Source organism: Apteryx mantelli, chromosome 16 (assembly GCF_036417845.1).
Source record: "Apteryx mantelli isolate bAptMan1 chromosome 16, bAptMan1.hap1, whole genome shotgun sequence".
Classification (NCBI taxonomy): domain Eukaryota; kingdom Metazoa; phylum Chordata; class Aves; order Apterygiformes; family Apterygidae; genus Apteryx; species Apteryx mantelli.
The window spans coordinates 10,440,456-10,462,725 of NC_089993.1; the positions used below are offsets into that span (position 1 = coordinate 10,440,456).

The 22,270-nt window shown below is 35.2% G+C and overlaps 1 protein-coding gene across 4 annotated transcripts in view; it reads right to left on the bottom strand.

Annotated features, from left to right (window-relative positions):
- The window catches only part of SNX29 (sorting nexin 29), a 157,570-nt gene that overhangs the window by 41,366 nt on the left and 93,934 nt on the right, over window positions 1-22,270 (bottom strand). For 3 of the 4 annotated variants that reach the window (XM_067306486.1, XM_067306490.1, XM_067306487.1), the window contains one exon: window positions 12,880-13,020. In XM_067306486.1, coding sequence (XP_067162587.1) covers window positions 12,880-13,020 — 141 coding nt within the window. Of the gene's footprint in view, window positions 1-5,819; window positions 6,088-12,879; window positions 13,021-22,270 lie in introns of those variants that run through there. The other variant, XM_067306488.1, reaches the window with a different exon arrangement.

The following is a 22,270-nucleotide window of genomic DNA, read 5'->3' on the forward strand; positions in this document are numbered from 1 at the left end:
AGACCGTTCCCAACCAAACCTGAACTAATGTAAGTCTTGTAAATACCTCCTACTCTATTCATGATTTAGTCTAATCCTTGGTCCTACTACACTATAAGGGGCAAAGAGCATCTAAAAAAGTCAGAGGCTCAGCTTTCAAAGATTTAAGATTTCTTTTCAATTTAAAAGATAAACTCTTTGGAGCGCCTATGCCCTCAGTTGAGGGACTGTTTATTGACATCCAGTGCCACTCTTTGTAAAATCAAAAACCCTACCAGGTTCCTCATTCTTTTTCTCCTCTACTCATCAACCAGTAGAAATTTCACCAGTTGTCTTCCCTGAAAACCAGCAAGATACACTCATAGTTCACCTGATAAACCAGGAAAAAAAAATTGTTTGAAATATAACTTTGAACAGCAAGAAGAATGCTTTAACATAAGCAATGGAGCAGAGGGATGTTGAAACCAACTAATTCTGTACCTGGAAACTAGCTCTGCATTGACCAAAGAGGAAGTCTCACCTAGTCAGCGCCACCTGACTAACAATCCATGAATATCCTGTGCATAGGAAAGGAACCAGTACTTGAAGGGGTACATTGCCTCTAACCATAGTCTACTGCCCTTCCTATTTGATTAAGAGTCTCTCTTCCCCTGCTAAAAGAAAGGCTAATACATACCAGAGGGACTCAGTTGTATAAAAATATAGACAGATTCTGATATACCTCTGTAGGGCATCTTGGATATATTTAGCACTGATTTATGCAGAATACACTCATACTATACACAAATTGTTAATGCAGACTCAGCATACCAGTACACACCTTCAATTTGTAGGCACTAGTTTTCTGAAAAATAAAGCTACTGCAGTTTCTGCACAAACCACTTTCAAAATTATTTTCTAACCACAGCCTCAAAGCATATATTTTTGATTAAGAGTCCACAGAATTTCAGCTAACAAGCAAAATTGCCTCTGATTGCAGAAGCGTCAAAACACATCTGGGGAAAGTATTTCATTCTCATTGTTTAATCTGAAACTAATGTCTCCCAAAATATTTTATGAAACTATCTTTTTGACTGAGAGTTTGCCAAGTTTCTGCCCACAGCAAAATGCTAATATCAAATTACAAATTTCTAAAAATGAGAATATATAATGGAAATCTTGATGGACTCTCAACAGATATCAGCAGATGATGTTAAATTATAAAAGTAAAATGTAGCATGTGACATACTATAATATTTTATGTTACTCTACTTTGCAATTTTTCATTACAGGCAGAGTTCATTCCAACTTGCAATTTGAATTGTTTCAGACTATTGCTGGCCTTTCACATACACATATGTAACAGATGGCTAAACATTGATATTCTTCATTATTAATGGGACAGCTCACTTAGGATGTTTCAAACATTTTTCATGAGCAGTTGAAAAAGAGTACGATTGCCATGGTAACCTGCCTTGATTTAGGGACAGATAAAACCCTTCTATACTCTGGGTTTGGTGCTGCTGCAATCAACACAAAAGGCACTGCTTAAGATGTTCTTACCACTGTTTATCATTTAACCAAACTCCTGTTGCTGGCACTGAAAAAAACTCAATTCAGAGCTCAGTCCAGCTCCACTTAAAAATCAAAGCAAACCCTGCTTTGGACTTTAATAAGAGCTGTACCAGCCTCTGTGATATCATACAATGAATCCCTTCCTAAATACAGCTGACAATAGTATTATTAAAAGATGAACCTGTAAACACAAAAATAAAACAAGGTTATTTTAGTGTGGCCTAATATTTCTCACTATGTTGGTCGTTCAGTCTTAACAAAATTATCTTACAAGACACCAAATTGTTAACCTCAAAATGAAGTTGGAAATCTGAGGCTTAAATGGGACCTAATTAAACATTAAATTGTTGAGTCATTCTAAAACTGTTTCGTGAAAAAGAATAGCTAGATAACAAGTATCAATTTTTGCAGATTGATAGGCTAATTGACATCTTTGCAAAGATCTCAATGAAACATGACATGAATACACCCATCCACATATATCCTTCAGGAACTAGTGCATCGTTAAACAGTTTTACGGCAGTACATACAGTTACCACTACTAGATGTACTGAACACTGCCAAATTACACCAAAATCATCTCAAAAATCATTGAAATGATACTCCTTTAAAATTTCAATCCTACTTGGAACATCAATTTCTGTACGGCAGGATCAAGCTAGGAGTACACAACAAAACGAGATACTACGTAATGAAGTACATACATAAAAGAAATAACACATAAGATTGCCAGTTTATAAATAGCCGTCCCCCTGTGAGATTTTTTTGCACATTTACTCTCAGTGGAACAAACAGGAATTCAAGAGGATGAGATACAAGGAAGAAATCAAGGAACTGTCAGTTTCTGAAAGAAATCTATCTTTCCTTAAACAGAGATTTACTACATAATTATAATTATTACTTTGCGCTTCTCCTACTAAAACAGTTGATGCGTTTCCATCACCAGCTATGGCTTCACTTCAATGACACCAGAAAGAAAGTAATCCTTACAGTAAAGTTATTTAAGGAGGAATTGCTGCCAATCCAAGTTCAGTCCAGCACAGACGTGTCCTGTCGATCCCCTGCACCTGGCACAAGGGGAGAAATGCAACGTTTCCATTAGCATTTCTAACTGAGTGGACTTGGGGTGCCGCCTGCACCTCCTCCACAGGGCTGCTCAGGGCAGACTACCTGTTCAGCACAGAAACGGTTGCTTGTAGCTGTGCCAGCCATCTCAGGTAGCCAGAAGAGCTGCATGCTCAACCTGTGCCTGGCAAGCATGGGGTTTTTCAAACACTGATTTCTGAAAAAATCGTACCTTTTACTTTGAGTAACAGGTTCGTTTATGTATGACTGTCGTGACTACCTAGTTGTGCTAAGGTTTTGTCCATGCTTTCTTAGAATACAATATTGCTATCTCTACATCCTCTAGGCAGGCCCAGAGCACAAGCACATTAGTATATATATAAAAGTGTGTTTGGACAGTGGGAACTTCTCAGGCCTATCAAAACAATAGACACTCTGTCCCAAAGTAGTAAATCTTGGTCAAATTATGCCTAGTACCTCTCTAAATTGGTTTAGGCATTTTAAGAATCCTGGAACCAAATAAGTTTCTTAAGAAACCCAGCATTTTCAATCTAGTAATAGCATCCATACAAAAGGCTAACCCCCCTCCCCCACGCCAAGAAAAACAAAATTAAAAAAAAAAATCCAAAAAGGAATACGTGAGCCATGTGTCAATTTGTCAGCTAGTCCAGGAATCAACTGTTAACTAAAAAGCAACAACAGAAAACTTCAGCCTATAGCAAGATCCCCAGGTCAAGCAGTAAATGTGGGATTTCCCAAAATCAGACCACTTCATTAATACATCAGTTTACCACTCCAAATGCCAACAGTGAGATACAAGATGGTCTTTGAACTTTATTTCCACCCAAAAGACTAGATGCCCCTTTAATAGAAATCCTTTGAGTTACACCGTGATGGGAGAATTCTATTTTCAAAAAAAAACCTAAATGAGTGAGAAATATTGATTTCCACTACACATTATTTATAGTGCCTTCATGTAAAGATATTTTACATAGTACAATGCGGAAAAACAGATTTTTTGTGCAGAAAATCTCTCTCCAGCATTTAGCATGCTCTGAAGTATTTAATATTTAGTTTTCTCCACTTTTAAAAAGAACACTGAGTATATTTAGCATTAGCAGCCCCTCAAAAAGCTGTAGAGCAAAGAAGACTAGAATTTACTGATATGTATAAAAGAATAAATTTCAGGGAAAAAAACAAGCATATTGATTGGTACAGAAAGAAAGAAATAAGTAGGTAAAATAATTTCAGATTCAGAGAAAGGAAGTTTTAGTTTTATTTCCAAAATTATGTTTCCTTGATTAGGTCTCCCTGAAAGGAGATTTATTAATCCAGGTAACTTGATAATTTAGCATCACCATCGCAGTAAGAAATACATTTAGAAAAGTATTTTTATATTTTCATTTTATACCAGAAGGCTACTAGAATACATAAAAGAAGCATGAGATGTTATAGAACTGCAACATTTTTCTTTCTTTATCTAGCATTTGTCCAAACAGCACAGTGTATAAATTACATTATTCTTCCCCCATAATGCCATGATGTAAAAGGGTTGAAAGCTAAAATCTCACTTTGAAAATCAAGAATAATGTAGAATTTAAGCATGTATATCATTCAAAAAATCAAACCAAGTAAGCATTGATGAAAGCAATCCTTAACTCCAAATTATTAAAATTTAACTTAAGGATTTTTATTTCCAAAGCTTTTCCCCTTTAATAAATGTATTCTAATTATGAACCACCAGAGAGACATAATTTTCTGCTAACTCTATTTGAAGCCATTGGATATCAAAGCTTAGTACTAAGAAATATTATCTAACCCACTGCCCCTAAGGAAAGAGCTGGAAGTTTTAATTTCTCCTCTGACTTCCTAAAACACAGTTCACCATGGCACTGGTCAAGTCTGGCAAACTAATCTGATGAGGGATAGTTTCTATGAGCTACTGAAACCCATGAAGTACATAAGCACACATATCTGCACTTTTGATTTCAGTGTGACTTAAGCACATACTTAAATTTTAGGACATAATGAAGTGCTTTGCTGAATCAGGACACAAAAAACACACAAGCCTAACACGAAAGGACTTTCTTCCCTCAGATTTTGCAAAGTGACAAGCTTCTTGACTCATCCTCTCTCAAGCATTCTGGATTCCTGTTATTATTGTCCATTTACCAGCTAAACAGAAATTGGTACACTTCCTATTTTAAAACATGTATTTCAAACAGTGGCAGTACATTTACCATTAGAATCACATTTGCTATCACGGCAAGAAAATTAATGTCAGGCATATGCACGCAACTTGTGAATTAAGTCCTTTAAACCATACCATGATTCTTAATGTCAGTCTAGAATTACTGGTATTATTATTATTATGATGGTCTAGGATATTTATTAGATCGGTAATAAAGATGGAAAAGAAGGAACACAGATCTGAAAGAGAAGCAGAAAATTTCAAACCTAAGTAGAGCAACTAGTCTTAGCTCGTTTTTGTCAGTCTAGAATTACTCATCTGTGAGTCAGCTGCATCTCACATCTTCACCACATCGTAACAGCAAAATACACAGTATATTAAAATTAAGAGAGCATTGGACAATAAGCACTGAATTTTGAACTACATTCTCTGTTGCAAATTTGACTGATTAACGACAAACACAGGTGAAGGCAGAAATTTCTCTATTACATATGTGAATAACCTTAATAAAAAATGATTTAGCATCCCCTGAAAAAATATATCTGTTTTAGATTCTCCATCGAAACGATAAAAGCATTGAAAAGTGTGCTAGATAATGAAAGATCCTATAAGCACTTTATATACTTCATATTCAGATAACCGACAATCAGTTAAGGGGTGAATGGATACAGTTTCAAAACACTTGCCAAAAAGAAACGAAAAAAAGGGAAGTTTCCTTTCTCAAATCCCTATCCCATCAACTCATTCGCTTCTCTCCTTTCCTCAGCCCTATAGCAGCTCTCGCCCACAGAGAAGTATTTCCACAGGAGTTAACAAGCAAATCTGCAATCCAGAAGCGTACCTTAGATACGTACAGGTATATGAACACTTCCTTTCGCACAAACAATGGAAAACAACAGGAAAAGAGGCAGCAGGGGATCCCGTACTAGAATATGCACGTAAATGGAGCGGCCTAGCGACTATCTCTAAGCCAAAAAGGACCAATGCAACACAAACCATAGCTCCCCTTGGCGGCAGCTTACTGCTCAACCCGTAAGCAAAGCATCATGCAAAGCAGCACTGCTTCCTCGACCTATGTGGTGGAACGACTGGAAGCCTCTTCCCTTGCTTCTCATCACCAAACCAGGAGGGTTTCCTTAAGAACCTTCGTCTTCTCATTCTCCTCCTCCAACCACGTTCTGTTATCTCTTTCCAAGGTAAGTTTAGCAACTTCATCACCAGGTCTAAAAAGCAGCTTTAAAAGTACACTCATCTCTGAAAAGACCAGTCCTGCTGGCCCAAAATGGTAGAGCACCTTTCTACGGCAAAGAAATAAACAGTGGTTACACATCAATGGCATAATATGAAAAGCTTAAGAGCAAAAACATTAAAGTTAGAACTGTAATTTGAATGGCTTCATATGACTTCATATACATAAATAGATATAAATATACACACACACACTGCCAGACAACTCTTTACTTGATAAACTTTTAAAAAAACAACAGCCATTATAAGCATCGGACACATAAGCAATATTCTGTCCTTTTCATTTATTTGCAATAAAATCTTTATCTTCTATAGCTTTTAATTCTAAAAGGCAGTTACCCTGAAGACTGACTATATCTTCAGCATCTTCAGGACTGTGTGAACACACCAAACGCTGATAAAAAGTAGCTACACTGATTGGGAAAAAAACTGGAATGTCTGCACTGTTCATGCAAAGGCAGGGTGTCTGCTGACTTCAGTGGGAGAAAGACAAAGTCCCTGGTGAATGGAACATGCAGAATTACAAGATATCTTCCAGAAACTTGAAGGAAACATTTAGGATATGTACTTAGGTACACACATACGTGTATATATATATATTATATTTTATATATATTTTATATATGTATATATAGGGCATACACATTTCCTTATATGTGTGCATAGATACAGATATGTTTTAAGATATATGAAATATATTTACAAACTTATTAAATAACTACATACACAAAATAATCTACAATTTAGCTAAGTCACTGATAGGTGAGAGAGAGACAGATTTATGTTATTAATCTAGTATTTGGACATGCAACAGGATTTATTGCTATAACTGAATATGGCTAGAGAAACAGTTCACAGACTTTGGTTGCACAGGCTAAAAATGATGAATGGTGCTACACTCAGCATTTTCTCCTAGACAGAATACTTATTTTAGATTTCGGTATTGCTCTTCTGATGCAGCTGAGAAGTCATGGCAAAGTCACTCTCCTAAACTTAAAAAAGTGCTGTGTATTCTTTTAATGTGGGGTATCTGATGTTTTAAAGGAAAGCAAAGGATACCATGCAGTCAAGTCAGCACTCAGTGGAAAGGTATCTTATTCAATTTCTACACATTTAGACAATCACTGAATTAACATCTTTAGTAGAAGCAAGAATCATTTCTATTTTGATACGTCCTCTATTGGAACCATACCCTTGTAATAGGATACTTAATTAGATGTTTACTCAGTTCCTAAAATCCATTCTTTAGGTGTTAAAATCTGCCTAATGCATAAGTACCAACTGAGCTTAAGGACATTGCAACATTCAAAAAAATTAGAATAACAGGTCCAAGAAATACTCATGCATTATTACTTAACCCTTAATCTGAAAGTAACATTTCAAGAAGTGAGGCACCAACACAGCATCAAGAATAAAAGGTCTGGAAATTAAGGGTAAGAAAATTGCTTCATCTTAAATGAAGAAAGAGAACATTTTTTTATACAAAAGCATAAAGGGATCCCTTTGAAATCAAGTGTTATGATCATAGGAAGCTTCTCTTCAGGAGCTTTAGATGTGGCCTACATAACTCGGTACTCTCTAGACTTAGAGATGCTCATGGGAGCAAATCAGTCCTTTAGACATTAGGAACTTGGCAGGATGGCAGTACTCGCACCAAAGACTTAAACCATGATGACAGAAGTATAAACTCGAAAGTTCCAAAATACCTTGAGGCTAGCTAAACGGCAAAGATGTATTTCACGTAAGAAAAATCATGGTCAGAAATTACCTGTATTGTTATATACATCTGCATAGAAAATATTCAGCAAACCAAAAAACAGGCTGACACAGGAGGAGCATGTTTAAAATTACAGAACAAACAATTCAAGTGTTAAAGATGCAGTTCAGCTTCATACATGGTACATAAATTGATCTGAAGTTAAAAAAAAAATCAACTACAAAAATGTACAATGAGCAACTTTACTAAGAATATACTTCCCTTGTAGGCATAACAGGAGAGAACAAATACAACTTTCTCCATTTTCTATTTTCCCTCTTTTCCACAAAATCGATGAAAGAAGAATACATATTCTTGCAAGGACTACTTATAAAGATTTTGACAATAATTTGCTAGCAGCACTGAAAGATCATTCACAGAAAATATACAGCACGGGAACTAGTAAATAAGAAACTTAATCCATGGAGTTTTATTAGCATTACTGTTATCATTTCCTGTCAAATTACACATATTAGTAATTAAATTAAATATTGATCTGAATCAAATCAGAATAGTTAAGTCAAATTATCTTTTTCATTGCTTTACATTAGCTCTACCTTGCTACATCCAAACGTTTAAACTGAGATCAATCAACCTGAAAGCCAAATACAAACTCGTCTTTGTAACTGAAAGATTACTTGTCAAAAGTAGAACTTTCTCTTCCTTGGTCACTTTCTACTAATTTGTGACTATATTATTATAACAGTTTTCTGTACATTAGACTTAGGTTTCTCAAGTGTTAAAGCTAGCTTCTAGCCATAGATACATAAATTTGTTGAAAGATCAAAAACAAACTGTAAGATAAATTGTCCTGACTTAAGGCAAACAAGTGAAAGGTACAAATACATAAAAAATATGATAATTAGAATAATTAATAATATTAGATTCTTAATCTGTTGTTTTATGATTGTTAAATATTTCACATTTCACTACTACCTGATGAAATGATGTCAGTAATAATAAACATTTGATCTTCTCATTTTTTAAAATCCTCATTCAGCTGAAATGCTGCTTTCTTTTTGCATTTTGTCAGTGTCAAGCTCTGTAACCTTGCATTTGAACATGATCTCCCTGATTTCTATTGTAGTAGGCAGGAAAATTAATAGCACTCTATAGGCTTTTTTCTACATGACTGTCCTTTGGGCACATTCCCTCATCAGTCCTCCAATATTTTGCATAGCAACCTCTGGGATAGCGTTTTGTGACTTTCTGCACCATCGGTTCAAAGTCATTCCCTAGAACAAGGTGTCCTCTTTGTGGTCTTGGAGGTTCCCTAAATCTGAGGCACATAACTGAACAACAAACTCAGAGCAGGCATCAAGGGAGGTATTGGTTACAGTAAAGCCTCTTTTAGTGCCACTAACATTTAGAAGCAGCATAGCACCTTAATTAGCATCACAGTACCAAGCACAGTGTATTGAAGATGTGCAATGAATAACATCATTCAGGTACAGACCTGAAGGAAATAAAAGCACGCATCATTTGCCAAAACATAAAATAGTCATTTTTTACCCATTACCAAGTGGAGGAGTATGTCTTATCAATATGCTATTCAGGCACCTAATAATACTACAGATTTGTAAAGGATATCAAAATTATAGACTGACCTAAACTGTATAGAGATGCTTTTGCTAGCAGAATTTAGCTACAGAAACTGTTCTTCAGGCACTGATTTAAGATCATATTGATTAATCTGGAAACAGGAAGACAGCTGCAAGTCTACTAAAAACAGTATCACAGAGAAATATTTTCCGCTGAAATCTATCTGGATATATTGACAATATCTCTTTCAGTGCTTATTACCAAACATTTTAACTTGTAAGATTCTGCGCAGCACCCTCATCCTAAACTCAAAAGTCTATATGATTTCAAAACAGACAGATATTCCCACATGAATTATTTAATTTTACACTGAAATTTTAGCTCTTCCCATTACTTCGACTTGCTCTCGCATGGAAAGGAGTGCCATCTCAAGGCCATTAACCCATCTCAGGCAGTCAGTGTGCAATGTTTTCCAAGGGGCTGCTATTTCTGCTACATCTATAGGGTAATTGTTCATGAAGCATGATCTTATTGCACAAAAACATGCAATAATCCTAAATGCTATACATACCACAACATGGCACCGATAATGGCATCATTTAAAGGACAAGAATTTGCCTACACGATATGCTGTGAAATAAGCTCTTGTGTGACATATTGAGGTAAACCCTTGGAAAGCTGAGATAAAAACACCATTATGTGACTTGCAGCAGGTTTCCAGATGCAAAACTGGTGATCAATGCTAAGTACACAACTGGCATACGTGTCCTCACAGTACTCACTCAGGGACTAAAATGGATAGCATCCATTTCTTACTGTAAAAAACAGTTACTTTTTCTAAGCATCCGATATGAGACAAAGTGATTGCAGTTTTCTGCATGATTAAGGCAGAATTTCAGCATAGCTAAAGCACTGAATGAAAATGCAATGCAAATTTTCTAATGAGTTGCTCAACTGTTAATGTTTTATGTTTCAATTGGAACAACTGAAGTTATAATTCAATTAGTATTTAAAATAATTAAGGATGAAAGAATATCAAAAAGCTCAAAAAAAAAAGATTTTTATAATTTACTGAAGTGCCTGAGACTCCACCACTTAAAAAATAAAAATCAGTTATGTAACACAGAAGAAAATACATAATTTCTATTATAAAATTATCCAGTAGAAAAGGAATGAAAAAATGTATAATCTTCTAATACATGAAAAAGCAGAAAAACTTTCATAAGCACTTTCATTTGGTACTTTATAGCCAGTCAGCAAATATATTAACTCTGGAATTTATTTATGTCAAGTAAACAGACCTACAGATTTTATTGATAAATTCCATATATATGCATACATACACTACCTCTTTTTATTCCAAATTATGTACATTACTTCTTACTTCCTATCATGAGTGCCAAGCTCACCTACTCATTTTTATGGGAGCGTTGGGGAAATTATTTGAATTCAGATCAGAGTTACTACCTTTAAACATTCACAATCATTATTCACTTAAATTTGAATGCCATTAAGGAATTTGTAAACATGATTTTTTCCTCTTTTTGGGGGAAATTTTATATGAATTATGAATATGCTAATTCTGTGAATTAGCAATGGTGATTTTCCTTCCCTACACAAAGTTGCAAGAGAAATTAAATTAGAATGATTCTGACATTTTACCAATGCAAGTACTAATGTGGTCATAAGTCAAACATGCCATGAAGATATGAAATACGAAGATCTTTTGGCAAGCATTTTACTCATTATTTCAGCCTCCTTTTAATCATTAAAACTGTTCACTATGATTATTACTTTTTAGATGTTTGAGACAAGAACCAATGACATTAAGGCACATAAATGAAAGGAATAAATAGGATAAAATCTGACAGAAGGAAACAAATTCGGTTAACATTAGGAATGATGATTTAAGCATTCAGTGGTTTACTATGTAAGTTTAAGCCATAAGCATGGTTTGAATCTCAAATATTTTACTTGTGTTAGGTTAAATAAATTTTCCAGATTGTTCTTTGACTGTAAAGATGAATTACTCTGATTACATTTCTTCTCAGTCCTCACTGGATTCATGATGTATATTGCAGATTTTTAGCCTTTGATTTAAACTCTTAAACATTTTAAAGTTTCAGTGATTAAGGATTACATAACCTTTTTTGCTAATGACGCTCTCTCTTTTAGTGTCTTTAAAGTGCTAATAACAGTTTTACTGTTTGTCTGAAGCTACAACAGACAAATAGTCCGAGCCTTCAGAATGCTAACACCTACTTTTTCTTATTCACAATTATTTTTTTAAATAAAAATAACCCAAAACTTGGCATTTGATTTTTATTCTTTTCAGTTTAATAGTGGAATACTAACAAATTAACATCAAAGCAAATAATCAAGCTCTGGTATACTGACTTCTTGACTAATACTTATCAATAAGTTATTGAATCATAAAACGACATACATACGTATGTACGTGTGTGTGTGTGTACACGCTTTTTTCAAAAACAGCCTCTAACATTCACACTGTTCCCAAAAATAATGTAAAGTTCTAAAAATTGTCCAGAACTGCTGTGAGCCTTAGCCAATGTGTGTTTAAGGAAAACAGTATCTTAGTAAAAGAGAAAAGGAATTAAAGAACTACCATTAGACAATAAAGTTAAAAGATCCGAATGACAACTACATGGCAACTACTCTCAATTACTCGTTAATATCTACTACTTTCAGTAAAATATCTAGATTCACTAACTAAAAAAATATATATCATTTAGTCTACAGACTGGATCATCTATATAGGTGAGAAACTGATAAACTGATCGCTTAAGTGTATAAACTGCAAATCTATTGTAGCAAGTGATAAATACTGTTATGATGAAATAGCAGTGAGAGGAATAGCTTAGTGGATTACAAAATAAAGGAATAAGAATGAATAGTTACCAAGGCTGCAACACTATATTAAAAATTAATCAATCAATCAGAAGCTGGAATAGAGGAGATAAGACATTAACAGAAAATAGTAATAACAGATGGAGAACTAAGACACAAAGACCCAGATTTTGGGAATTATGCGCCCAAATACTTCTTAAAAACTTGTTCCAAGAACTTAAAATAACTGAACACAGGAAACACAGGTGAACAACACAGGAAATTTAAGGAATTTAGATAGGTAACTACAGTTTATAGTTTATAGCAACATCACAGGAATTCCTGAGTGGTGTTAATTGCTGGCATTTATTGAAAAGAATGGAGTAGAGATTCTGTCTTATATATACAGGTTTTAAGTACAGTATTTTGGGTTCTGTGTATTTGTCTAGTGTGTATGTCATCAATATGTCATTCAATAAACATAGTTTTCTTTCAGTGAGTGCAAGAGTCAGTGCAATAAATACATAATAAATGAGCCTGCAGCTGATGAGGAGGAAGTCTGTATAAAAATAATAGGTATTGCCTAGCAGGTGTAAAAAATGTTTTATGATAACCACCTCTTTCTTTTGTGTGTAGGCAAATGTCTTTTTTTAACCCCTCCTCAATCCTTATTGATATTATGTATTCTTTCAGGTACCTTGTTTCCAATGGCCTTTTTTGGTGGAAAGTTAAAGGTCCTCACTTGCTGGTATTTATTCTGTAATTTATGATGCAAGCTTCTGAACTCTGCGTATCTTCGATACACATTCCATTCATCATCCTTTATCCTAATATAAACCTGCCAAACGATAGACAAAGAAAGAAATAATTTAAAGATAAATTGTTGAAATAATTTTGTCTCCTTTACTCTTCAAAGCTCCCAGCATAACACTTTCACCTTTATGATGGGATGGTACCAGGAGTTTCATGACCATTTATCCATAGATACATCTCTGTTTGTGCATTTAGTGTTTCTGTTCAACAGGTCATTAATCTAATTCTCCCTCCTTCCTTCTCCTTCTTTCATTCTTTCTTATTATTATATTATCAAGACAAACTTAGCTTGCTCATCATAACAAGATTCTGGGACAACAGTGGCAGTGCTTTTCATTACCACGGTTTCCAGCATATTCTACTGGCCATTGACACCCCCCCCCCAAAAAAAAAAATACCACTATAAAACTGATTTCTATGCATTCGATATAGTTTTGCAACTTTGTAAATTGGCTGTGTAGCATCAGAATTGCAAAACATACTTCTATCCAAAGGCAAATTTTGAATCTTAAATTGCTTTCTAAAAACGTATACTTGTAAAATTAACTAGAAATGTTATTGTTTGGAAAATAAACACAGTTCATTCCTTTTGCTTGTACAGAGCATTAAGTATAATTTAACACAGCTGTAGACTTCGCAATTCTGGGTTTTTTTTTGCCACATTATTTCATGAGCATATTACCAATTAAACGATAAATATTCATATTCTCTAGGAAAACTTCATACAGAAGTAACATACTCACAGAATGCTAAGATTTCATGCATTACTAGGGAAAAACCTTTCTTCACACCTTTAAACTCACAGTTTAAAAGAATGGAGAAACAGCATGGCTCAGAAACAACAAACCAAGCAGCAAAACTCAAGGTCCGGAATCTTTGATTGCATGATCTTTTTCTAGGCATTTTCAGTAATACCTCATTCTCTCTCTCCCCCCATCCCCCCTTTTTAAAGGTATTAGTGATTTCAGTATTTTGCGTCATGAGTTAAACTGGACTAGAACTGATGGCACAACACTGCCTTTGTTCTCCAGTCAAAAGCAGTAAATTAAATTGTAAGCTGAGTACCAGGAGAATGCTTATCTAAAAGAGCAATGCCAGTGACCATCACGCAGAGAGGGGGCAATACAATTGGATTTTCCTGAGTACTAGAACTAATGACATTTGGATTTCAATGTGGTTGATTCCAACTCTGAATTAAAGCTTTTCGTACTGAGACAGTCATAAGGTCTTTCTCCTCTAGATTAACTGAGTCCAAGAAAAAAAAACAAACTTTTACTAAGGATTCGCAATATTTGAGAGGAGATCCAGTGATGTCTTAGTGAATGCTTTCTCCCACAAAAGTAGCTTATACAGCCTTTCTCTGGTTGGGGCTTGTTAAGAATTCCTCTTATCTCTACAGACACCTGTTCACAGAAATGATGGGCAAGTAATTAGCTTTGAAATCCCCAATTCTCTGCCGAGTGTGTTTGAAATGGACCAGTCAGTGTAAGGTCCTGGTAGCTGGAGCAAAAGTCTTCAATAAAAACAGAAGCTTTTAAAGACTGAAAAACACAGAGATTAACTTTGATGGGCAAGAAGACAAATAGCATTAACCTCATTTCCTCAGCGGAAAAAGAAAGGCTCAAGACCTACAGAGGAAATAAGAATAAGCAGAAGAACAACAAAAATAAAAATATACCAACTAAATATTCTAAAATATAGATTCACTTTATGTATAACTGGCATGATTTTCAGCATGTTTAGCAGCTAGCAAGGCTACACAGCTGTCTGACTTTAGGACCTACTCTTTATTATTTCATCCAAATATTCACAGAATAGTTGAGGTTGGAAGGGACCTCTAGAGATCACTCCCTCTTCTCAAAGCAGGGTAAACTAGAGCAAGTTGCTCAGGACTGTGTCTAGTTGTCTTCTGACTATCTCCAAGGATGGAAACTCCACAACTTCTCCGGGCAACTTGTTCCCAGTGTTTGATCACCCTTACAGTAAAAAAGTTTTTCTTGTATTTAAATGGAATTTCCTGTATTTCAATTTGTGTCCACTTCTTCTCATCCTGTCATTAGGCACCACTGAGAAGAGTCTGGTTCTGTCTGCTTTACTCCCTCCCATCAGGTATTTATACACATGGATAAGACTTCCCCAAGTCTTCTCTTCTCCAGACTAAACAGTCCCAGCTCTCTCAGCCTCTCCTCATTTAAGAGATGCCTTAATTATCAGGGCCCTTTGGTGGACTCGCTCCACTTCCCTTGACCTGCTAGCAATGCTCTTCTTAATGCAGCCTAGAATGCTGGCAGCCTTCTTTGCCGCAATGGTGCATTGCTGGCCCATGTTCGATTTGGTGTCCATCAGGACCCCCATATCCTTTTCTGCCAAGCTGCTTTCCAGGTGGGTCAGTCCCCAGAATGTACTGGTGCACAGGCTTATTCTTCACCTGATGCAGGACTTGGCATTTCTTTTTCTTGAACTTCATGAGGTTCCTGTCAGTCCATTTCTCCAGCCTGTCAAGGACCTTCTCAATAGCAGCACACCCATCTGGTCTATCAACCACTCCTCCCAGTTTTGTATCATTTGCAGAATTGCTGAAGGTGCACTCTATCCCATTGTCTAGCTCACTAAAGATGATGTTAAACAGTACTGAAGCCAGTATCAATGCCTGGGACACATCTCTGGGGACTGGCCCCCAGCTGGACTTTGTGCCACTGATCCCAGCCCCTATTGTTTGGGGCTACTATTACAGTAAGGATTCCCCCAATTCATTCTGGGAGTAGAGTACCAATTCTGAGAAATTATTTTGCACATTATCCATAAAACTGTGAAATTTTAAAGAAAAATGCTTCCCACTTGAAATCAAGAAGAGGTGACCAGAAACAGGTGATTTTGAACAAGATTCCAGAGGACAGTCATCACTAGCAAAATACAAGATTTTCTAACAGATACCATATAATTCCTAACAAATTATGAATATTTCCTACAGTGAAATATTATAATATCAGATTCTATTGGATTATAACTAAAGTGTTTGGTTACCATTGTAAATAACTTAATCACTTTTGATGATGATGAACAGAAAATGAATACCACAGTTCCAAAATTGGCACACCTAGTGAGTTCCGTGTGCATATGTAAACAAAAACATAACTGGTTTTGGCAACAGGAATTTAGATAGCGTAATGGTGGAACTACCATAATAATTCTGCAGGAAGTATTCAGATTTCTTTTCCGTTTTGAAAATAAAGCCAGGGATAAAGATAACTACGTACCTACGAGACCATCATTTTTAACAACACAATACATCTCTGAAGAAATAAAATATGAAATGCAAGTGTTTTGCATAATTTCTGTAAGTGTCTACAGAGAAACAAACTGTTTGGGTAAGACAAAATTCATTTAACATATTGAAAACTATTTTAAATACTTTTTATTTACTCAGCTCTAGTCTCAAGCAGCATATTCTGTTTGAAAATTAGTATACATTCCTAAGACTTATATTTGATTCAGCCTCCCTACAAAAAAAAAAAAAACTTAAATTATTTTTAAACCAGGTTATTTAATATGGAAATCCTAATTTAACTAAACAGTTATCTTGGCACTTGTGATTTGGTGAATCATGCAGTTCAATATTACCTGTTAAGCTGTAACCCATAGTTAACTAATTAAGGAAACCAGTACACTGTAATTGAAATCTCTAAGGACTGCAAAAACGTAGGTTAATTTCTTAGATAAAAATGTTACAGAACAACTTCATGGTTTTTTGAGTACACAGGTATTGATTTCATTTAGACTGTAAGGCATGAAAATCCAACATCTGGAGCCCCGTGTCACATTGAATTTATTGATTATCATATAATAGACATTAAAAGGTATACTAAAGTTCATAATTTAGTACACACATTTAAAGCTTTATTATCTCAACAGGGAATACTATTCACAAGCCAAGGTATTTCAAGACACTTAATACAAACTCATTTGGAAAATCAAACAAAGCAAATCCTAAAGGTAAAACTTTGGCTAAACTTGTTCTAATCTAGTCATATAAGGCATACAGGCAGTTATCCTTGTTTAAATAAAATACAGAGCATACAACATAAGTAAAGGAGGAACAGGGAACAATTATCTTTGTAGACAACATTTTGAAATACTAATAAATCAAGCATCTTGAGAGGCATGGTTTGAACTTCTCTTAAAAGTCAATGGGAATATTGCCATTATCTTCAAGGTATCCACAATTTCATTCACGGTCTTTTAACAGTAAATCAATGTAATCTGTAGCTGTCAATTATAGAAGCAGCTAAACAGATGCTATGATGATGATCCTTGATTTCCGAGCAAGCGAAGCAAGTTCAAGATTTCAGTGATATTTTACTACAATATTAGTCTTCTTTAACCCTTACTGCATAGGGAGACACCATCGATGTCTCAAAGAATTATATTTTTCTCTAGAAGCAACCCAGAATTCTCTCTACAAATTCCCTCTGTTATTTAAAAATTTCTATAACTCTTATTACTTTGATTTTGAAGCACTGCATAGCTACCCAGATGAAGCAGAAGCATTATCAAAGTTTACAAGATGAAAAAATAGAGACAAAAAAAAAAAACACCCCAAAAGCACTTCCTTGTAATTTGCTCAAGAAGCCTCTGACAAATCTAGAGCTAGGTTCTGAGCTCAGCAGTCCTTCCTGTAGCAATGGCCGTTTGTTCACAGCAACTTGGGAACAGCCACTGTATGAGAGGTCAGTCTCAGAAAAGGCATCATCATTTATAAATCACAGAGATGACAAGAGGAAAACAATTTATCATTTTAATATTAAGCATTATTTTTTAATAAAGGTTATTTCTTCACAATGATTATGACTTGGTCTAGATTGTAAACTGAAGTTGTAATCAAGAAAACTAGAGAATCTGCAAAATAGTAGATTTACTAGAATTAAAACTGGCCCCACAAAGCACTGTCAGCACTCTACTTAATTTCCTCTGTTTCTACCACAATGGCTTCTAATATCAAATCTTAATTATTCTAAAAGCATACTAGTAATCAAGAGTAAAAAAAAAAAAAAATCCTTATTTTGATGAAAAACTGAAGGCATGAACAGACAAATACAAAAGCCCATTATGCTGGTTGCAAAAGCATTCCACCACTCTGTAATTACCCAGGTAGGAAGCAAAGAAAGCAAGTTCAGCAGACTCGCCCACTCCTATCCCACTCACATTAGCTCTTCCAACTCTCCCAGTATAATTTCAAATGTAGACAAACTGCATAATTCATTTTTTGAGGGGGGAAAAAGATGGTGGAGTGTACGGAGTCTGTATGGCAAGGAGGTCAGAGGGAAGCAGGTTCTGGAATAAGGGACATGCAGGGAAAATGGAGATACACAGATTTCTAGAACAGGAATTCCAAAGAAAGAGAATGACAACAGGGAGTAAAATATGGGGGATTAGGGAAAAACAGGTGTGGGAGATAAGGGATGAATCACAGGATGTGACAAAGATGTAGGCTAGGCTGCAGGTGATATTCAAATCAGCTACAGAGAGTTTGTCAGGCATGAAGGAGGAGACGAGGTGAGTAATGATGGGAAGCCTGATGAATGCACAAATGCTAAACTCTACTAATAATTCTCTTCATTGAAATAGTTTAAAATCAGCCTTTTGTCTACACTTGTCCCAAATTACCATGCTGTACCTTAGAGGGACACTGCTTTCTACTACTGAAAAAAATCTAAACGAAGTTACAGAACAATATTTTACCCATGACGTTCTAAAAAGTTTAAAGGACAATGCTCAGGCTCATTCCTTGATCAAATTAAAAATCAATTTCAAATCACTACATTTCCTTCCAGATGCTCATGTTTTCCTAAAATGATTCATTTCCTAAACCAATTAAGTAATATTCAAGGGAAAGAACCCACTTACAGAGCAAAATAGAATAACTCCCAGAATGGTTATTTGAGTGTAGACAAAAAGATTTCACTTTAATATTCTCTTGTACATCAAAAACCAAATAAGTAAATTTTTTTGTAATTTAGGAGCACTTTCCAATTAGGTCTCCCATATAAAGACTGACTAGTGACCTCTCTTTGTAGCTATGACTTACAACAGCTCACAAAAATTTCAATTAATAAGTACATTTAATGAATTAATCTGTTATTTTCTCATCACAAACATGACTGAAGTCAAAGATTTGAAGACAAAAAGCTAAAACAGCTAATAATTTAAGAATGCTTTGTTTTTCAGCCAACAACCTGATAACTTGATTACTGAAATGCCTAAAAACTTGAGAACTAATTTGAAAGCACTAGATTAATGATTCTATACTGAAATTAATAAACCCTAGTCTCATTATACTGTTTTATGAACTAAAAGTTTCTAACAGGTTAAGGAATCTTTAATCACTACTAAGTCAAAAATGCTGTTAACACATACCGCTAACAGATTAGTAACTATTGGACACAGTTTCTCACCACATAGGTACAGAAACCTGAGGAGAAGAAGGACAAAGGCCAGAATTCCAACTTCCTCCAGGTCCCCATGTGCCGCCACTGATTAAATTATCATAATCCAAACTCTTTCATCAGAGCTGTAGAAGTTTCATGCAGGTGGGTTTTCTTCTGGATGCATATGTTTATTTTACATTTCTGTTTTGTCTCTCTCTCTCGATCAAAACAGGTAGGAAGAGACACTGAACAGGATACTACAAAGAATTATCTTCTGTTGCACAGACATGCATGGTTACAGAGATGCCAAATTAAGCATCAGGTAGGAATTTCCCTAAACCAAGTTATTTCTGAATCTTCCTTAGAAATATGGCTCACATTTCCTGGTAGGATGATCTGAAGACATAACGAAAAACAGATTCTAGCCATCAGAGAACTCTGTAGATAGGAGTTCCAAAAATATAAAGCTGGTGGAGTTAAAGTCCATGTCAGTTCTTCTCCAATTCCAGAGGCAAGAAAAATGTCACAAGAGGAGAAAATAATGCTGGTGGGAAGGTATGTATCCCTCTGCTGTACTGCATAGACAATTCAATGGCACAAAACGCTAGAGAACCCCAAGAGCAGAACACTTCAAAGGACACAACGAATACTGAGAAAGTTTGAAAAGAATTAATCCTGTACTGCACAAGGTCACAGTTTTTCTTACAAGCACAGAAGAAAAAAAAGTGACAGGCAACATAGGGAATGCAAAAGAGCTCATCTACATTAATGAAGCTGCTGTGACATTTGCTACAACTACCATGTCTTTTCTGCCTAACACTAGGAAATGCCTGACTATACATCAAAAAAATAAACAATAAAATAAAATGAGAGAAACCAACCCCCCCCAAAAAAACCATAGGTTTTGTAGCAATTCTAATGTCATTTCTTCACTACCATATTTCTAATTTCTTTTTCCTCCCTACTAAAGCTGGATTTTCTGCAGATCCTGTTTGTTACATACGCCTTTCAAATCAAGGCCCAAGCCTGTGATAACAAACAGGAAAAAAATCAGCAACTGGTTTGGTAGAGAGAACCCAAATCATCATGAAAACAAAAACGCACCCAGCAAACTGGCCCCATTTTCTTAATATGAATTCAACTGAGCTATTTCCATTGACTAGGGAAAGTTTTCCTTTAAATTTAATTAATACTTCAAATAACTTTGGAGTATTTCTGGCCCATAGTTTTATCTTTACAGTTTAATATTCAGTACAGCAAGAAAAAAGGAAGTAAACACAAATTAGTAGGGATGCTTCAATTTCTGTTAGAGTTTCATTCTTGGTAAAAAAGCTATAAAATGTTTCTGCAAGATGAGATGTAATTTGGGTCAGATAGAGGAATATCTGCTCAGATAGAACAGATTAAGATAAAAAAGGGTGAGAAATTAATAATCAAACCTGTCCATCATACCAGAACACATATATCTTAAGAAGCACATTGCTAGCACTCAGCAGGATAAACCACTGAATGAATGACAGTCCTTAAATGAATTTTATGCTGTTCTCCTAAAACTAAATTTGAACACTGTTTGTGGGGAGGATGGGGGAGGTGATTGCACAGGGAGGGAGATGTTATATGCTTAATTCTGTCTTTTTGCTTTCCCAGGCAGCATACAATAGTTCAGAACAAATGATCCTTTGACTTCCATTGGTGATACGCTTGTTCTGTCACCTTGTTGGGTAAGAAAAGCCAACAGGAACCATGCAAGAAGATGATATGGAGGAAGCTGAAACTGCAAAACTGCAAGCATTTCAGCATTTCCCCCTCTTACAGGCAGGATCCACCAGCAAAATCAAATGTCTCCTTTACCTCTTGCCTTTCAAATAGTCCATTTAAATAACTATATATTGTATTAGATAATCATAAAACAATAATAATTCCATACCAGGTGCAAACTGCAAAAAAATAATGCTTAATGTCCTAAAATTATCTTTTAAAATATTTTAACCCTATTGTAACTTACTTGTGTTGCAAGAGGGAAAACAAAAGACAAAAAAAAAATTCCCATATCTCTTACTAATCTTAACAAGGAAAAATTCCTTTCTGTTCTTAAACGAGTACACTATCAAACAGCATCATAAAAAGACATCCTCTTTTGCCACAGCTGTGGGTAGGTAACATCAAACAAAAACATGATCTCCTGAAAGTCCAGTTCAGAATTACAGAGAGCTGGAAGTAGTAACTGAAGACAAGAACTCATCTGGATTAAAAGTTTTTTTCAACTACCTACCCCAGTTTACCATTTTCATGGCCTCCACTATAAGCTTCCCATAGGAATTGGGCAAGAAAATCACGAATAAAACTGTCAAAGAAATTTAAGAGGCAAGAATTTCAGTGCTCAGAACTATAAAGCAAAACTCTCGTTAACAACAACAGAATTTCTCTGCTGATTCTCTAAGAAGATTACTGAGTTTACATATGTCTTCATTTGCAAGAAGTATATTGTGCCACTTATTTGAGGGCATTACAACAAAGTTTTAGTAAAAGAGTGTAGAGTTATTCCTGAGTTTATGCAGTAAAGCTTAAGTGAAAGTACTTCCATTTTTAAAAGCCTGTAAATACCGATAAAAGAATTTTTCTAATGTGATTACATTTCATATTTTTTGTGACTTCATGCACAGTTTCAGGATGCAGCAAAGTTTTAACATTTTACTTTCTGAAGTACTAGACCTTCACACCACTCACTCCAGGCACCATATTTGTAAGGGTCAAGAATAGCTATAAAATTAATCTAAAACATAAGACTTTATTTTTAGATTTGTGTATTAAGCATTGCAATATTGACAAACAATTTCTTAAGAATAAATC